Genomic DNA, 16,314 nt, shown 5'->3' on the forward strand with positions numbered 1-16,314 from the left:
GGGGAGAAGGGGGACAGCGGGGTGTCAGGCGGAGGGGGGAAGGGGCCGGGAACGCGGGAAGCAGCCAGAACCCCCCTGAGAGTGTGTCAGGCTCAGAGAGGGGGAGGAGCGCTGGAACCCAACGGAGAGATGAGACAGCGTCTCCCGGGAGGCCTGCAAGCCGTAGCCCATCTAGGGCAGGGGCCAGCCCAGCGGAGCTGCGGCGGCTGGAGGCGGAGGGGGGGAAGGGGGACCGCGGGGTGTCAGGCGGAGGAGGGGAAGGGGGACCGCGGGGTGTCGGGTGGAGGGGGGGAAGGGGGACCGCGGGGTGTCAGGCGGAGGGGGGAAGGGGGACCGCGGGGTGTTGGCCGGGGGGGGAAGACGCTGGAATGCGGGATCTTGGCCCGGGGCCAGGCGGGGCCGGGAGCGACGTGTTTAGGTGCCGGGCGGGGAAGGGGCTGGAACGTGGGGTCTGGGTCCCAGGGCCGGGAGCGCAGGGTCTCCCCTGGGGCGGGGAAGGGGCTGGAACGTGGGGTCTGGGTCCCAGGGCCGGGAGCGCAGGGTCTCCCCTGGGGCGGGGAAGGGGCTGGAACGTGTCGTCTCGGCCGGGGGAGTCGGTCGCTGCTGTCACACGTCCTGGGGTCTCAGCCGGGGGCTCCACGTGCCTTGGTGTCTCAGTGCAGACCTGGCACAGAGAGGGGGGGGGTCAGTGCAGACCTGGCACACAGAGGGGCGGTCAGTGCAGACCTGGCCCGGGGGGGGGTCAGTGCAGACCTGGCACACAGGGGGGGTCAGTGCAGACCTGGCCCGGGGGGGGGGGGGTCAGTGCAGACCTGGCACACAGAGGGGGGGTCAGTGCAGACTTGGCCTGGGGGGGGTCAGTGCAGACCTGGCCCGGGGAGGGTCAATGCAGACCTGGCACACGGGGGGTCAGTGCAGACTTGGCCCGGGGGGGGTCAGTGCAGACTTGGCCCGGGGGGGGGTCAGTGCAGACCTGGCACACGGGGGGGTCAGTGCAGACTTGGCCTGGGGGGGGGTCAGTGCAGACCTGGCCCGGGGAGGTCAATGCAGACCTGGCCCGGGGGGGGTCAGTGCAGACCTGGCCCTGGGGGGGTCAGTGCAGACCTGGCCCGGGGGGGGGGTCAGTGCAGACCTGGCCCAGGGGGGGGGTCAGTGCAGACCTGGCCCTGGGGGGGTCAGTGCAGACCTGGCCTGGGGGGGGGTCAATGCAGACCTGGCCCGGGGGGGGTCAATGCAGACCTGGCCCGGGGATGTGTGACATAGCGGGGGGGGGGGTGTCCACTCTCATGGCCCCGGGCCCGCTGTGTCGGGCAGTCACTGGTGGCCAAGCTGGGCTGGGGTGACCCCTGCTGGCTGGTGCTGCTCTGCAGAGACTGGGGGTGTCTGTGTGCACGGCCCGGGGGGGGTCAATGCAGACCTGGCCCTGGGGGGGTCAGTGCAGACCTGGCCTGGGGGGGGGTCAGTGCAGACCTGGCCCGGGGGGGGTCAATGCAGACCTGGCCCGGGGATGTGTGACATAGCGGGGGGGGGGGTGTCCACTCTCATGGCCCCAGGCCCGCTGTGTCGGGCAGTCACTGGTGGCCGTGCTGGGCTGGGGTGACCCCTGCTGGCTGGTGCTGCTCTGCAGAGACTGGGGGTGTCTGTGTGCACGGCCTGGGGGGGTCTCTGAGGGGGGCACGTCGGCCATGGCCCAGCAACTCTCACCTGGCCGGGGAAGGGGCTTGAACCGAGGACGGGGGGTTGCCTGGAGGGATGGGTGACCGGTGGTTGGGAGAAGGGGCGGGCTGAGCGTGGGGGAGCCGGGAGGAAGCAGACTAAGACCAACATGGGGGTTCAGGGGCCCCCCCGGGGACTAAGGCTGCCGGCCCGTCCTCCTGTGCCTGCGTGGAGCCTGCGCTGGGCCGTGTCTCGGAGGCGCGGGGCCCTTCTCTACGGCCCGGCGGGGCCCCTCTGGCTGCGGCCGGGGCCCCCGACGCGCCGTCAGTGTGGACCTGGCGCGGGGAGGGGGGTCAGTCGGAGGGGCAAGGGGGCTCAGCTTTGAGCCGAAGGGTGACCCCCCCCCCAGGCTTCTGTTGGGGGCTCGGGCCCTGGCTCAGCTCCCCTTGCCTGGCTCTGGCTCCGGCTCGGCTCGGGAGCAGGGGCTCAGGGGAGGGGGAGGGGCTCATGCCCCCCACTCTGAGCAAGAGCCCCCAGGGCCGGCCTTACCATGAGGTGAGCTGAGGCGGCCACCTCAGGTGCCAGACTGTGGGGGGGCCCCTCTCTGGCCGTCGCCCCGGGGGGAACGGGGGCTGCCCGAGGGGCCCTGTGGGCCGAGTGCTGGCAGCCAACAGCCCCCCAGGCCGTGTGGGTCGGTGTTTAGCGGGGAGGTCCCGGGGGCTCTCCAGCCCGGACGGCTGTTCTCTGCCCGGCCCCTCGGCTCCGGGGCAGGTCCGGGCCCGGGCGCTGGGGGGACGCTGCTCACAGGGTCTGAGGTCCCTGCACATCGGGAAGAGGCTGCTACTCACGGGAATGGGACGACTGTCCCCCCCCCCGTCACTCACCTTCATCCCCCTCCGGCCCCTCCGGCCTGTCCTCCTCGGCTCCGGCAACGCCTCCGTCCCCGCCCGCACCCCCGTCCAGCTCGTCCTCGCCCGGCGAGTCTGGGGGGGATTCCCAAGTCAGCGCTGGGCCGGGGGACCCCCCCACTAGGTGCCTGGGTGGCAGCATGAGCAGTGATGCTCCCGGTGTGGGGGGGGGCAGATGCAGGCTGAGGCCCAGGTGGGGGGGGCAAGAGTAGCTCAACCCCCATCCCCCCCTCCCATCCGCTCACGCCCCTGGGCCCCCCCATCACAGCTATGCAGCACCCCAGGCTGGGACTACGCAGCAGGGCCCCGGGGCGCCCCACCTGGCCCCCCCGCCCACCTGTCTGGAACTCGATGGTGCGCAGCATGTCGGCCAGGGCGTCCACGTTGACGGAGAAGTGGTCCATCCTGTCGTAGCCGGGCTCCGGGCCGCTGCTCATCGACGCCTTCGACATGTCGGTGATCCTGCCGGGCAGGGCCGGGCGCCTCAGCCTCGCCACCCAGGGAACGGCCGCACCGGGCCCCCGCCCCGCCGGTACAGCCCGACCCATCTCCCACCGCCGCTCACCACCTACAGCCCGCCCAACCCCCATCGCCCGCCACCTACAGCCCGACCCAACCCCCATCGCCCGCCACCTACAGCCCGACCCAACCCTCCATCGCCCACCACCTACAGCCCGACCCAACCCCCATCGCCCGCCACCTACAGCCCGACCCAACCCCCATCGCCCGCCACCTACAGCCCGACCCAACCCCCCATCGCCCGCCACCTACAGCCCGACCCAACCCTCCATCGCCCGCCACCTACAGCCCGACCCAACCCTCCATCGCCCGCCACCTACAGCCCGACCCAACCCCCATTGCCCACCACTTACAGCCCGACCCATCTCCCACCACCGCCCGCCACCTACAGCCCGACCCAACCCCCATCGCCTGCCACCTACAGCCCGACCCGTCCCCCCTTCGCCCGCCACCTACAGCCCGACACAACCCCCACCGCCCACCACCTACAGCCGACCCATCTCCCACTGCCCACCACCTACAGCCCTACCTAACCCCCACCGCCTGCCACCTACAGCCCGACCCATCCCCCACCGCCCGCCACCTACAGCCCAACCCAACACCCACCGCCCGCCACCTACAGCCCAACCCATCCCCACATCGCCCACCACCTACAGCCCGACCCGTCCCCCCATCGCCCGCCACCTACAGCCCGACCCAACCCCCACCGCCCGCCACCTACAGCCCGACCCAACCCCCACCACCCGTCACCTACAGCCCGACCCAACCTCCACCGCCCGCCACCTACAGCCCGACCCATCCCCCACCACCGCCCACCACCTACAGCCCGATCCATCTCCCACCGCCGCCCACAACCTACAGCCCGACCCAACCCCCACCTCCCGCCACCTACAGCCCGACCCAACCCCCCATCACCGCCACCTACAGCCCGACCCATCCCCCCACCGCCCGCCACTTACAGCCCAACACATCCCCACCACCCACCACCTACGGCCCGACCCATCCACCACCGCCTGCCACCTACAGCCTGACTCATCCCCCACCACCGCCCGGCCGGTACAGCCCAACCCATCCCCCAAGCCGGGCCCGGTGGGTCTGTCACTCTGCTACTGGGACCCTCGACCCCTCCAGAGATGGGCTGCAGCAGGAGGTTTCTCTCACCTGGTCTTGCCCCCCGGCTCCACCCCCACCCCTGCCCCCGCCCCACCCTCAGACTTACTTTTTCAGCAGTTCCTTGGATTGCTGCAGGGAGGGAGAGGCAGAGCTGGGTTAGCGCCTGCTCCTGGAGCTCAGCCCCTGCCAGCCTCCCGCGCCCACGGCCCTGCTCCTGCAGCTGCCAGCTGGCCCTGGCCCGGCCCGGCGGGCTGGGGACAGATGGATCCACAGGGCCCAGAGCAACGCCCTGGGTTCCAGGAGGAACAGGCAGCTCAGTGAGCACCTGCTGGTGCGCGGGCGCCCAACGGGGAAGAAAGGGGACTGGGTGCGGGACCGGGGGAGCCGAGCCCCGGGGGCGCTGGTGGGACGGCTCGACGGGAGGTTATGGAGCCGGGCGGAGACGGAAACCTCTGTGCTGGGCCCCCTGTGGCAGGCTGGCTGTCTGGGGACCAGCCCTGCTGCCCGGACGGTGGCCCTTGGGGGTTGCCAGCAGACCCCAGAGGAACCGTTCGGGACCGGCTGACCAGCCTCCTCTGCCTTTGTAATAAACCGCCAGATGTCAGACGCTAATGGCCAGGCGAGCCCTGGGGTGAGACCTGAGGGGTAAATCGCCCTGGGACTGGGGCTGCTCCTTTGCCACTGGGAGAGCCTGTCCGGAGTCGGGGGGAGGGTTAGAACCTCTCCCCTGTGTGAGGGGGGCTGGGGGGGCACAGGGAGCACTGGGGTGTGTGAGGGGAGGTGGGGATGGGTTATAACCTCTCCCCTGTGTGGGGGGGCTGGGGGGCACAGGGAGCACTGGGGTGTCTATGGGGAGATGGGGGATGGGTTATAACCTCTCCCCTGTGTGAGGGGAGGTGGGGGGTGGGTTATAACCTCTCCCCTGTGTAAGGGGGCTGGGGGGCACAGGGAGCACTGGGGTGTGTGAGGGGGGTGGGGGATGGGTTATAACCTCTCCCCTGTGTGAGGGGGGCGGGGGGCACAGGGAGCACTGGGGTGTCAGAGGGGAGGTGGGGGATGGGTTAGAACCTCTCCCCTGTGTGGGGGAGGGGGGGGCACAGGGAGCACTGGGGTGTCTGAGGGGAGGTGGGGGGTGGGTTATAACCTCTCCCCTGTGTAAGGGGGCTGGGGGGCACAGGGAGCACTGGGGTGTGTGAGGGGAGGTGGGGGATGGGTTATAACCTCTCCCCTGTGTGGGGGGGGCTGGGGGGCACAGGGGGGACTGGGGTGTCTGAGGGGAGGTGGGGGATGGGTTAGAACCTCTCCCCTGTGTGAGGGGGGGGTGGGGTGGGGGGCACAGGGAGCACTGGGGTGTGTGAGGGGAGGTGGGGGATGGGTTATAACCTCTCCCCTGTGTGGGGGGGCTGGGGGGGCACAGGGGGCACTGGGGTGTGTGAGGGGAGGTGGGGATGGGTTAGAACCTCTCCCCTGTGTGGGGAGGCTGGGGGGGCACAGGGGGCACTGGGGTGTGTGAGGGGAGGTGGGGGATGGGTTAGAACCTCTCCCCTGTGTGAGGGGGGCTGGGGGGCACTGGGGTGTGTGAGGAGGTTGCTGGTGAGGCTCTTTGCTGGCCAGCGTGGGAACAGCTCCTGCCCTGCCCCTCCCGGCCCGGCCCCGCCCCACACGGACCTGCAGGTACACGGCCATCTGGGGCTCCTCCATGGCCTGGATGGCCGACTCCACCAGCTTGGAGGCGAGCTCCAGGTGCTCCCCGTACTGGCGGATGAGGGAGCGCACGTGGCTCACCCGCTGCTCCTGCTCCCGGCTCACCCGCTGCACCAGCTCCTTGCGGCGCTCCTCCAGGCAGCCGTAGAGCGCGTCGAAGCGCTGGCCCAGCGCCTGCTTCTGCCGCCGGCTGCTCTCCTGCCGGAGCCACGCGCCTCAGCCGGGGGCCTGCTCCGTACCCCCGCCTCCCCCCGGCCCGCGACCCCCGCCTCCCCCCGGCCCGCGACCCCCGCCTGCCCCCCGGCCCGCGACCCCCACCTGCCCCCGGCCCGCGACCCCCGCCTGCCCCCGGCCCGCGACCCCCGCCTGCCCCCCGGCCCGCGACCCCCGCCTGCCCCCCGCCTGCGACCCCCGCCTGCCCCCTGGCCCACGACCCCCGCCTGGCCCCCGGCCCGCAACCCCGCCTGCCCCCCGGCCCGCGACCCCCGCCTGCCCCCCGGCCCGCGACCCCGCCTGCCCCCCGGCCTGCGACCCCCGCCTGCCCCCGGCCCGCGACCCCCGCCTGCCCCCCGGCCCGCGACCCCCACCTGCCCTCCCGGCCCGCGACCCCCACCTGCCCCCTGGCCTGCGACCCCCGCCCGCCCCCCGGCCCGCGACCCCCGCCTGCCCCCCGGCCTGCGACCCCCGCCTGCCCCCTGGCCCGCGACCCCCGCCTGCCCTCCGGCCCGTGACCCCCGCCTGCCCCCCGGCCTGCGACCCCTGCCTGCCCCCCAGCCCGCAACCCCCGCCTGCCTCCCTGGCCCGCAACCCCTGCCTGCCCCCTGGGCCGCGACCCCCCGCCTGGCCCCCGGCCCGCAACCCCCGTCCGCCTCCCCGGCCCGTGACCCCCGCCTGCCCCCCGGCCCATGACCTCCGCCTGCCCCCAGCCCGCGACTCCACCTGCCCCCCGGTCTGCGACCCCCGCCTGACCCCCGGCCTGCGACCCCTGCCCACCTCCCCGGCCCGCGACCTCCACCTGCCCCCCGGCCCACGACCCCTGCCTGCCACCTGGCCCGCTGCCCCTACCTGCCCCCCGGCCCGTAACCCCCACCTGCCCCCCGGCCCGCGACCCCCGCCTGCCCCCCGGCCAGCAGCCCCTGCCTGCCCCCCCCACCCGCCTCCCCAGCCCACAGCCCCCGCCCGCCCCCCCGGCCCGCAGCCCCAGTCTGCCCCCCCAGCTGCAGGGCTCCGCTCTGCCCGGCCCCGGGGAGGAGCCCGCAGAGCAGTGGGCCAGGAGCGGCTCCCGGTGCCCCCCAGCCCCCCGCGCGGCTGCCCCCTCACCTCGATGGCCTTGCACAGCTCCTCCATCTGCGTGACGATGGCCTGGATGCGGTCGTTCCCGGCCACCAGCATGGCCACCCCCTCGCTCAGCTCGCTCTGCCGAAGGGGGGCGTCAGGGGCCGGGGGAGGGGTCAGTGGGGGAGGGGGAGGGCCGGGAATGGGCCGGGGGGAGGGGCAGCCCCCTCCCACCATGAGCTCAAAGGGTCTCAGCACGGCTGGACCGGGCCCCGCGGGCTCCCCACCAGGCCTGCCCCAAACCAGCCCGGGCCTCTGGGTGCCCCCCGGGGAGCAGTCCTGGCCCAGGGCCAGAAGGGGGGGACCCGGGGTGGGGCTGCTCCTGCCCGGCCACCCCTGGGCCCGGGGACCCCCCCCCCGCCCGGGCGGCCGGTACCTTCTGGCGCTTGTAGACGCTGGGCAGCGGGGCCACCTGGCAGTCCTTGTGCGCCCCGAACACCTTGCACAGGGAGCAGGTGGGCGCCTCGCAGCTCAGGCAGTAGATGTTGATCCGCTCGTCCTCGTGCTCCTCGCACATCAGCTGCTGCTCCGCCTTGGCGTGCAGGGGCCTGGGGGCGGTGCAGTGTGGGCCCTGCTCTCTGCGCCCCACGCCCCCCCGTGCCCCACGGCCCTGCTCCTCATGCCCCATGGCCAGCCCCACGGCTCCCCATGTCCCATGGCCAGCCCCATGTCTCCCCATGCCCCACGGCCAGCCCCACAGCTTCCTGCACCCCATGGCCCTGCTCCCCATGCCCCACGGCTGGCCTCACAACTCCCCGCGCCCCACAGCCGGCCCCTCAGCCCTGCTCCCCGTGCCCCACAGCCCTGCTCCCCGCGCCCCATGGCCAGCCCCACAGCTCCCTGCGCCCCACGGCCCCATGGCTCACTGCTGCCCGCGTGCTCACTGCTGGCCCCAGGCCCCATGGCTCACGGATACACCACAGAGCTTGCCACTTCCCCACACAGCCCCCAGTTGCCCCCCACATGACCTGCAACCACCCCACATGCTCAGGAACCCCGCTGTGACCCCCAGACCCTGTAACAGCCCGTTCCCTCAGGAATCCTGCAGCTGCCCCCCAGAGCCCACGGCCGCCCCCACAGCCTGCGCTCTCTCCTCGCCCCCCGGCCCCGGCCGCTCGGCCCCTGCCCCACCTGGAGGACTCCTGCTTGTAGATGTCGATGATGTTCTCCACCAGCAGGTTGCGCTGCAGCCCGTAGACGCCGTGTCGGTCCAGCACCACCTCGTGGCGGCAGGAGGGGCAGCGGAACCGGCCCCCCGACGGCACCGAGCTGGAGCCCCGCGACTGCCACAGCGGGTTGGAGGCCTGCCGGGCGGCGGGGGTTAGGGGCGGAGACCCAGAGACACCGGCCCAGCCCTGCAGCCCCTCCGGCCCCGCACTAGCCTGGGGCACTGCCCGGGCGCTGGGGCAGGCACAGCAACACCCCGGGGCAGAGCAGGGCCGAGGGGGGGGCCCACAGGCAGTAAATGAGCCAGTCCCATCCCTAGCCCAGCTAGCCCCGCCCACAGCTCAGCCAGCCCCGCCCACAGCTCAGCCAGCCCCGCCCACAGCCCTGCCAAGGCCACACCAGCCCCTCCCACAACTCAGCTAGGCCCACCCACAGCCCTTCCAGGGCCACGCCAGCCCTGCCCCCAACTCAGCTAGCCCCGCCCATAGCTCTGTCAGCCCCACCCACAACTCAGCTAGCCCCACCCACAGCCCTGCCCACAGCCCATCCAGCCCCACCCACAACTCAGCTAGCCCCACCCACAACTCAGCTAGCCCCGCCCACAGCCCTGCCAGCCCCGCCCACAGCCCTGCCAAGGCCACACCAGCCCCTCCCACAAGTCAGCTAGACCCGCCCACAGCCCTTCCAGGGCCAGGCCAGCCCTGCCCCCAACTCAGCTAGCCCTGCCCATAGCTCTGTCAGCCCCACCCACAACTCAGCTAGCCCCACCCACAACTCAGTTAGCCCCACCCACAGCCCTGCCCACAGCCCTGCCAGGGCCACACATGACAAATACAGTCAGCCCAACCTCTGTAGTGCACCCCAGCCCGCTGGAGCCGTCGCTGGGCCCCTCGCCCCCATGGAGAGGCCAGCGCTTAGCCGGGTCCTGCTGGGGAGAGGGGCCTGGCATGTCCATAAAGGCCGGGCAGAGCTGCTCACCGGCCCTGAGACCTGCCCCGGGGCTGCTAACGAGCCAGGCGCAACGTGCCAGCCCGAGCCAGCGCCAGGCCTGCGGAGCTCTCCCGGCGCGGTGGGGCGGGCAGGACGGGGAGCGCTCGTAGAGTCACTGAAACCAGGGCGGGCAGAGCCCTCAGGAGCCATCACGTCCAGCCCCCTGCCCAAGGCAGGACCAACCCAACTCAGTCATCCCACCAGGGCTTGGGCCAGCCGGGACTGAAACACCCCTAGGGACGGAGATTCCACCCCTCCCCAGGGAACCCAGCCCAGGGCTTCCCCACCCGCCTAGGGAAACAGTTTTTCCTAATCTCCAACCTAGACCCCCCACTGCAACTTGAGCCCATCGCTCCTTGTTCTGCCCCAACTGAGCCCAGCCTCTCTCCAGCCTCTTTGGACCCCCCGGCAGGGAGCTGCAGGCTGCTCTCAAATCCCCCCTCGCTCTGCTCTTCTGCAGACTGAACAAGCCCAAATCCCTCAGCCTCTCCTCGCAGGTCATGTGCTCCAGCCCCTGAATCATTTTGGTTGCCCCCCGCTGGACCCTCTAACAGGGGCAGGTGACCGTTCTGCGGGGCCCCGGGCAGCATAATTCCGCGGGGCCCCCCTTTGCCACGGCGCATGCGCGGGGCTTTCTGAAGCGCGGGGCGGCCGCCCCATTCGCTCTGCCCTATGTCTGCCCCTGCCCTCTAAAATGTGTCTATGTCCCTTCTGTAGCGGGGGGCCCAGAACTGGACACAATACTCCAGATGTGGCCTCCCCAGAGCCGAATAAAGGGGAATGATGACATCTCTGGATCTGCTGGCAATGCTCCTCTTAATGCACCCCAATATGCCATTAGCCTTCCTGGCTACAAGGGCGCCCTGGTGACTCATCTCCAGCTTCTCACCCACTGTAACCCCCAGGTCCTTTTCTGCAGAACTGCTGCTCAGCCAGTCGGTCCCCAGCCTGTACCAATGCTTGGGATTCGTCCGTCCCAAGGGCAGGACTCTGCACTTGCCCTTGTTCTACCTCTGTGAGGAACCGGGCAGGTGCAGGGGCTGGGGGGGGGGGTGGCGTTAGGAGGGGGCTCAGTGCCCAGATTTTACTGGTTTAAGGTGACAAGGGGGGGGAGTTTGTTGTTGCAGGGAACGGCCCAGAGTTGGAGCCAGGGCGTCTGGGACCCTGCTGACCCCGACCCTGCTCAGAGGACACAGCCGGGGAGTTTGTTGTTGCAGGGAATGGCCCAGAGTTGGAGCCGGGGCGTCTGGGACCCTGCTGACCCCGACCCTGCTCAGAGGGCTCGGCCGGCTCCAGCCAGACCACAGACAAGGGGCTGCAGAGGCACCCGGCACCGGCCCAGCTGACCCCAGTGAGGGGGGAACATTGGACGGGGACGGGGGCGGAGAAGAGGGGCCCAGGCGACCCTCTTACCTGGGGAGAAGACAATGGCGGGGGAGGGGCTGTTGCGGGGTTGTAGGAGGCTCTGCTGGGAGACGGGGGCTGTTTTGGGGACTGAGGGCAGAGCAGGCCGGGCTCAGCCGGCTGCCGGGGAGACTGACGTGGGGCTGGGGCCCAGGCCGACTGGCCTGAGGGATCCGTTGCTGTTCAAAGCTCCATAAACCCGCCTGTGCCGTGCTGGCTGGGAGTCGCTCTGGTCTGGAGAATAGGGGGGCGCTGTTCCCTCTGGGGGGGAGGCCCCGGGGGTCCAGAGGGAGGGGCTCACGGTGGAGGCAGGCGGCTGGAGCCCAGAGAGGCGCCATCCTGGAAGCGGAGGGGCGGACCCCCCGGTAGGGTTCCCAGAAAAATCCCGAATGTGGCAGGAAAAACAATTGGTTGAGCAAAAAAAACCCCAAACTCCCCGCACTCCTGGGCCGGGGCGATGTCCCCGCCGGCCTCCAGCCCAGAGACGTGTCCCACGTCCGGCATTTTCTGTCGTTGTTACCGGACAGGGCCAGAAATAACGGACTGTCCAGGCGAAAACCGGACACCTGGCAACCCCCCCCAGGGCAGTGGGCCCCCCGGGCCCCAAGAGAGGGGCGCCTCCCTGGGAAAGGGCTGTCCCCCTGCCACTGGAGGGGGCGGACGGGCCGAGCGTGGGCCCCACCTGTGAGCCGAGACAAACCCGTCAGGTTTCTTGTGGCCTCATCCTCTAATCTGCCCAGGTCACTCTGGGCCCTTCCCTGCCCTCCAGCGTCTCCCTCTCCCCCAGCTTAGTGTCATGCGCAGACTTGCTGAGGGTCTACAGTCAAGGTCTATCACATCCACTGACTTCCCCACGTCACCTCGGCACTGCCGGGTCTGATGCTGGCCTGCCCCTCCCCCCAAGGTAGCCCCACATCCGTGCCGGTCCCAGCCCTGGAACACGTGGCCCTTTGGGGCCGGCAGGCAGGAAGTCGTGGGCAGCCCCAGGCCTGTGGAAACCAGGCGCAAACAGGCAGCAGGCACCCCTGAGCCCAGCCCCAGCGTCTCCGGCCTCACTGGGGGGCCCCACCCAGCGCCTCTCCCTGTGGAGACAAGCCAGCGGCCCAGAGGGAGGCTCCTGGACGGGGCTGGTCTGTCCCGAGGGCCAGGCCCCCCCATGCCCAGCGGGGCCCCTCGCCGCCGCCCCCCTCCCAGCGCCCGTTTGAGTGTCTGGCTCCCGCCTGGCCCTGAGCAGGACGTGGGGCAGGAGGGGGCTGAGCCAGCCAAGGCCTGTGGGCCCCCAAGTGCCAGCGGCTCCCCAGACTCGAGCCCAGGAGCACCTGGAACCCGCCGGCCCTGGGGATCAGTCCCGGGGCTGGGCCTGGGGTAGCTCAGACCAGGGCCTGGGGCAGCAGCAGCCGCACGAGTGAGCTGGTCTGCGGGGCGACTGGCAGGGCCCCATGGGACACCGGGGCCATGGCACGGGGCGCTGTGAGCCGGGGGTGGGGAGTCCCCGGGCCCTGCCCCCCACCCGCAGCCCGAAGGGCTCCCAGCCGGCAGGGAGAGTGGGGGGGGCGGGTCTTGGTCCCCAGGGACATGGCGCAGCACAGACTGGTCAGCACAGGGACCAGGGGCAGCCAGGACAGCCCAGCTTGGGGGGAGGGGCCTAGAGCACCGGCCCTGCCCCCTCCCTGCCCCCCAAGCCAGCCCAGACTCACACACCCAGCAGCCCAGCTCTGTCCCAGCCAGCCCCACCCCCTCTTTGTCCTGAGCCCGGGGAAAAGGGGCCCCCTGGTCACTCCTCCCCCGACCCATGCGCAGGTGACAGGAGGCATCATCCCTTGTGTGCGTGGGGGAGGCTGTCCCACCCAAATTCCCACCCCCACCTCACAATTGATGCAGTGCCCAGGGAAACTGAGGCCTCTTCCCGGTGCGGCTCCCAGCCCCCGGCCCCTCCCCGGCGCGGCTCCCAGCCCCCAGCCTCTCCCCGGCGCGGCTCCCAGCCCCCGGCCCTCCCCGGCGCGACTCCCAGCCCCCGGCCCCTCCCCGGCGCGGCTCCCAGCCCCCGGCTCCTCCCCGGCGCGACTCCCAGCCCCCGGCCCCTCCCCGGCGCGACTCCCAGCCCCTGGCCCTCCCCGGCGCGACTCCCAGTCCCCGGCCCTTCCCCGGCGCGACTCCCAGCCCCCGGCCCTTCCCCGGCGCGACTCCCAGCCCCCGGCCCCTCCCCGGCGCGACTCCCAGCCCCAGGCCCCTCCCCGGCGCGACTCCCAGCCCCCGGCCCCTCCCCGGCGCGGCTCCCAGCCCCCGGCCCCTCCCCGGCGCGGCTCCCAGCCCCCGGCCCCTCCCCGGCGCGACTCCCAGCCCCTGGCCCTCCCCGGCGCGACTCCCAGTCCCCGGCCCTTCCCCGGCGCGACTCCCAGCCCCCGGCCCTTCCCCGGCGCGACTCCCAGCCCCCGGCCCCTCCCCGGCGCGGCTCCCAGCCCCCGGCCCCTCCCCGGCGCGACTCCCAGCCCCAGGCCCCTCCCCGGCGCGGCTCCCAGCCCCCGGCCCCTCCCCGGCGCGGCTCCCAGCCCCCGGCCCCTCCCCGGCGCGACTCCCAGCCCCCGGCCCTTCCCCGGCGCGACTCCCAGCCCCCGGCCCCTCCCCGGCGCGACTCCCAGCCCCCGGCCCTTCCCCGGCGCGACTCCCAGCCCCCGGCCCCTCCCCGGCGCGGCTCCCAGCCCCCGGCCCCTCCCCGGCGCGACTCCCAGCCCCAGGCCCCTCCCCGGCGCGACTCCCAGCCCCAGGCCCCTCCCCGGCGCGGCTCCCAGCCCCCGGCCCCTCCCCGGCGCGACTCCCAGCCCCCGGCCCCTCCCCGGCGCGGCCCCCAGCCCCCGGCCCTTCCCCGGCGCAACTCCCAGCCCCCGGCCCCTCCCCGGCGCGACTCCCAGCCCCCGGCCCTTCCCCGGTGCGGCTCCCAGCCCCCGGCCCCTCCCCGGTGTGGCTCCCAGCCCCCGGCCCCTCCCCGGTGCGGCTCCCAGCCCCCGGCCCTTCCCCGGTGCGACTCCCAGCCCCCGGCCCCTCCCCACCTGGAAGATGTCGTTGGCGCACTTGCGACACAGGTTGTGCTGGCAGGGCAGGATGACCACGGGCTTGGAGAACATCTCCAGGCAGATGGGGCAGATGAGCTGCTTCTCCAGGCTGTCCATGCTCTGCGCGTCCCCCAGCCTGGGCTGGAATCCCACCGCGAAGTTCATCCCGCGCCCTGCCCTGCTCCCCCGGCTCGGCCCGCGCCCTGCCCTGCTGCCCCGGCTCTGCCTGCGCCCTGCCCTGCTCCCCCGGCTCTGCCTGCGCCCTGCCCTGCTGCCCCGGCTCTGCCCGCGCCCTGCCCTGCTGCCCCGGCTCGGCCTGCGCCCTGCCCTGCTGCCCCGGCTCTGCCCGCGCCCTGCCCTGCTCCCCCGGCTCGGCCCGCGCCCTGCCCTGCTGCCCCGGCTCGGCCTGCGCCCTGCCCTGCTGCCCCGGCTCTGCCCGCGCCCTGCCCTGCTCCCCCGGCTCGGCCCGCGCCCTGCCCTGCTGCCCCGGCTCGGCCCGCGCCCTGCCCTGCCTCCTGGCCTTGGCCTGTGTCCCTCGCTGCTCCCCCGGCTCGGCCCGCGCCCTGCCCTGCTCCCCCGGCTCGACCTAGAGCCTGGACCTAGAGCCTGTGTCCCTCACTGCTCCCCCGGCCTTGCCCTGCCTCGCACCACCGTACCCCTCGCCCCTGCTCTGCCCACTGCTCCGCGCTGCTCCCTCGGCTCTGCCTGCGCCCTGCCCTGGAGCTGTGGCCCGGCCCCGGCCCTGGCCTGCCTCGCTCTGGCTGTGCTCCTCGCCCCGGCCCTGGCCTGCCCCTCAGCTGCTCCCAGCCCCGTGTGCCGGTCTGCCCCAGATCTGCTCCCTGCCCCCCCGCCCTCGCCGGCCCCGCCCAGCCGTGAGCGCAGGTGCTAATTTTAGCCCCACTCTGCCGTGGGCCACGTGGCCCCTGGAATCCCGGAGCCAATTTTATCCGGGGCCCAGGCTGCAGCTGTCAGCGGCGTCGGGTGACACTGAGTCACGCGGCCTCCGCCAGGCCCTGGCTCCAGCTGGGGCTGAGAAGAGGCAGCCCCGGGGCCGGGCAGAGAGCCGGGCGTGAGGCAGAGAGCGGCCACGCGCCCCAGGGCCGGGCGGGGTGGGAGAGGGGCGCCGGGCCCAGGGAAACTTTCCATCCGTGGGCGGCGGGAGTTTTGCCTTGTGCGCCCACAGTGAGTCACGGGCGCTGGCCTGGATGCGCCACCGTGGCCCCTGCCCGTGGCACTGCTCCTCCAGAGATTCCCCCAGCGCAGGGACCCCAGCCCAGCCCCCCTTGCAGGGACCCTAAGTCCGGCTCCCGCACTGTGGGGAGAATCATAAATACCTCTGGGTCTCTGGCACGGGGAGAGCCTGTACAGAGACGGGGGGATGGGTAAGAACCTCTCCCCTGTGTGGGGGGGCTGGGGGGCACAGGGAGCACTGGGGTGTCTGAGGGGAGCTGGGGGATGGGTTAGAACCTCTCCCCTGTGTGAGGGGGGCTGGGGGGCACAGGGAGCACTGGGGTGTCTGAGGGGAGGTGGGGGATGGGTTAGAACCTCTCCCCTGTGTGAGGGGGGCTGGGGGGGGGCACAGGGAGCTCTGGGGTGTCTGAGGGGAGGTGGGGGATGGGTTAGAACCTCTCCCCTGTGTGAGGGGAGCTGGGGGGCACAGGGAGCACTGGGGTGTGTGAGGGGAGGTGGGGGATGGGTTAGAACCTCTCCCCTGTGTGAGGGGGGCTGGGGGGGCACAGGGAGCACTGGGGTGTGTGAGGGGAGGTGGGGGATGGGTTAGAACCTCTCCCCTGTGTGAGGGGGGCTGGGGGGGCACAGGGAGCACTGGGGTGTCTGAGGGGAGGTGGGGGATGGGTTATAACCTCTCCCCTGTGTGAGGGGGGTTGGGGGGCACAGGGAGTACTGGGGTGTCTGAGGGGAGGTGGGGGGATGGGTTATAACCTTTCCCCTGTGTGAGGGGGGGTTGGGGGGCACAGGGAACACTGGGGTGTATGAGGGGAGGTGGGGGATGGGTTAGAACCTCTCCCCTGTGTAAGGGGGGGTTGGGGGGCACAGGGAGCACTGGGGTGTCTGAGGGGAGGTGGGGGAGGGGTTATAACCTCTCCCCTGTGTGAGGGGGGCTGGGGGGCACAGGGAGCACTGGGGTGTCTGAGGGGAGGTGGGGGATGGGTTATAACCTCTCCCCTGTGTGAGGGGGGTTGGGGGGCACAGGGAGTACTGGGGTGTCTGAGGGGAGGTGGGGGGATGGGTTATAACCTCTCCCCTGTGTGAGGGGGGTTGGGGGGCACAGGGAGCACTGGGGTGTCTGAGGGGAGGTGGGGGATGGGTTATAACCTCTCCCCTGTGTGAGGGGGGCTGGGGGGGGCACAGGGAGCACTGGGGTGTCTGAGGGGAGGTGGGGGATGGGTTAGAACCTCTCCCCTGAGTAAGGGGGGGCTGGGTGGGGCCCAAAAGTGTGTCCCGTGCAA

The 16,314-nt window shown here is 72.3% G+C and overlaps 1 protein-coding gene across 2 annotated transcripts; it reads right to left on the reverse strand.

Annotated features, from left to right (window-relative positions):
* Positions 1-216: 216 nt before the first annotated feature.
* Positions 217-14,678, reverse strand: TRIM54 (tripartite motif containing 54). Of its 2 annotated transcripts, XM_075923225.2 has the most exons (9): positions 13,844-14,677; positions 8,367-8,539; positions 7,612-7,783; positions 7,221-7,316; positions 5,865-6,098; positions 4,303-4,325; positions 2,902-3,026; positions 2,541-2,639; positions 217-664 (listed from the first exon to the last, which is right to left on the reverse strand). In XM_075923225.2, the coding sequence occupies exons 1-9, from the start codon at positions 14,009-14,011 to the stop codon at positions 654-656; spliced, it is 1,101 nt and encodes a 366-aa protein (XP_075779340.1). In that variant the 5' UTR covers positions 14,012-14,677; the 3' UTR covers positions 217-653. The 2 variants fall into 2 exon arrangements, with proteins under 2 accessions (XP_075779340.1, XP_075779341.1); XM_075923226.2 differs by lacking the exon at positions 7,221-7,316 and having other exon boundaries at positions 13,844-14,678.
* Positions 14,679-16,314: the final 1,636 nt, after the last annotated feature.

Source organism: Pelodiscus sinensis, chromosome 3, assembly GCF_052426305.1.
Source record: "Pelodiscus sinensis isolate ZL-2025 chromosome 3, ASM5242630v1, whole genome shotgun sequence".
Classification (NCBI taxonomy): domain Eukaryota; kingdom Metazoa; phylum Chordata; order Testudines; family Trionychidae; genus Pelodiscus; species Pelodiscus sinensis.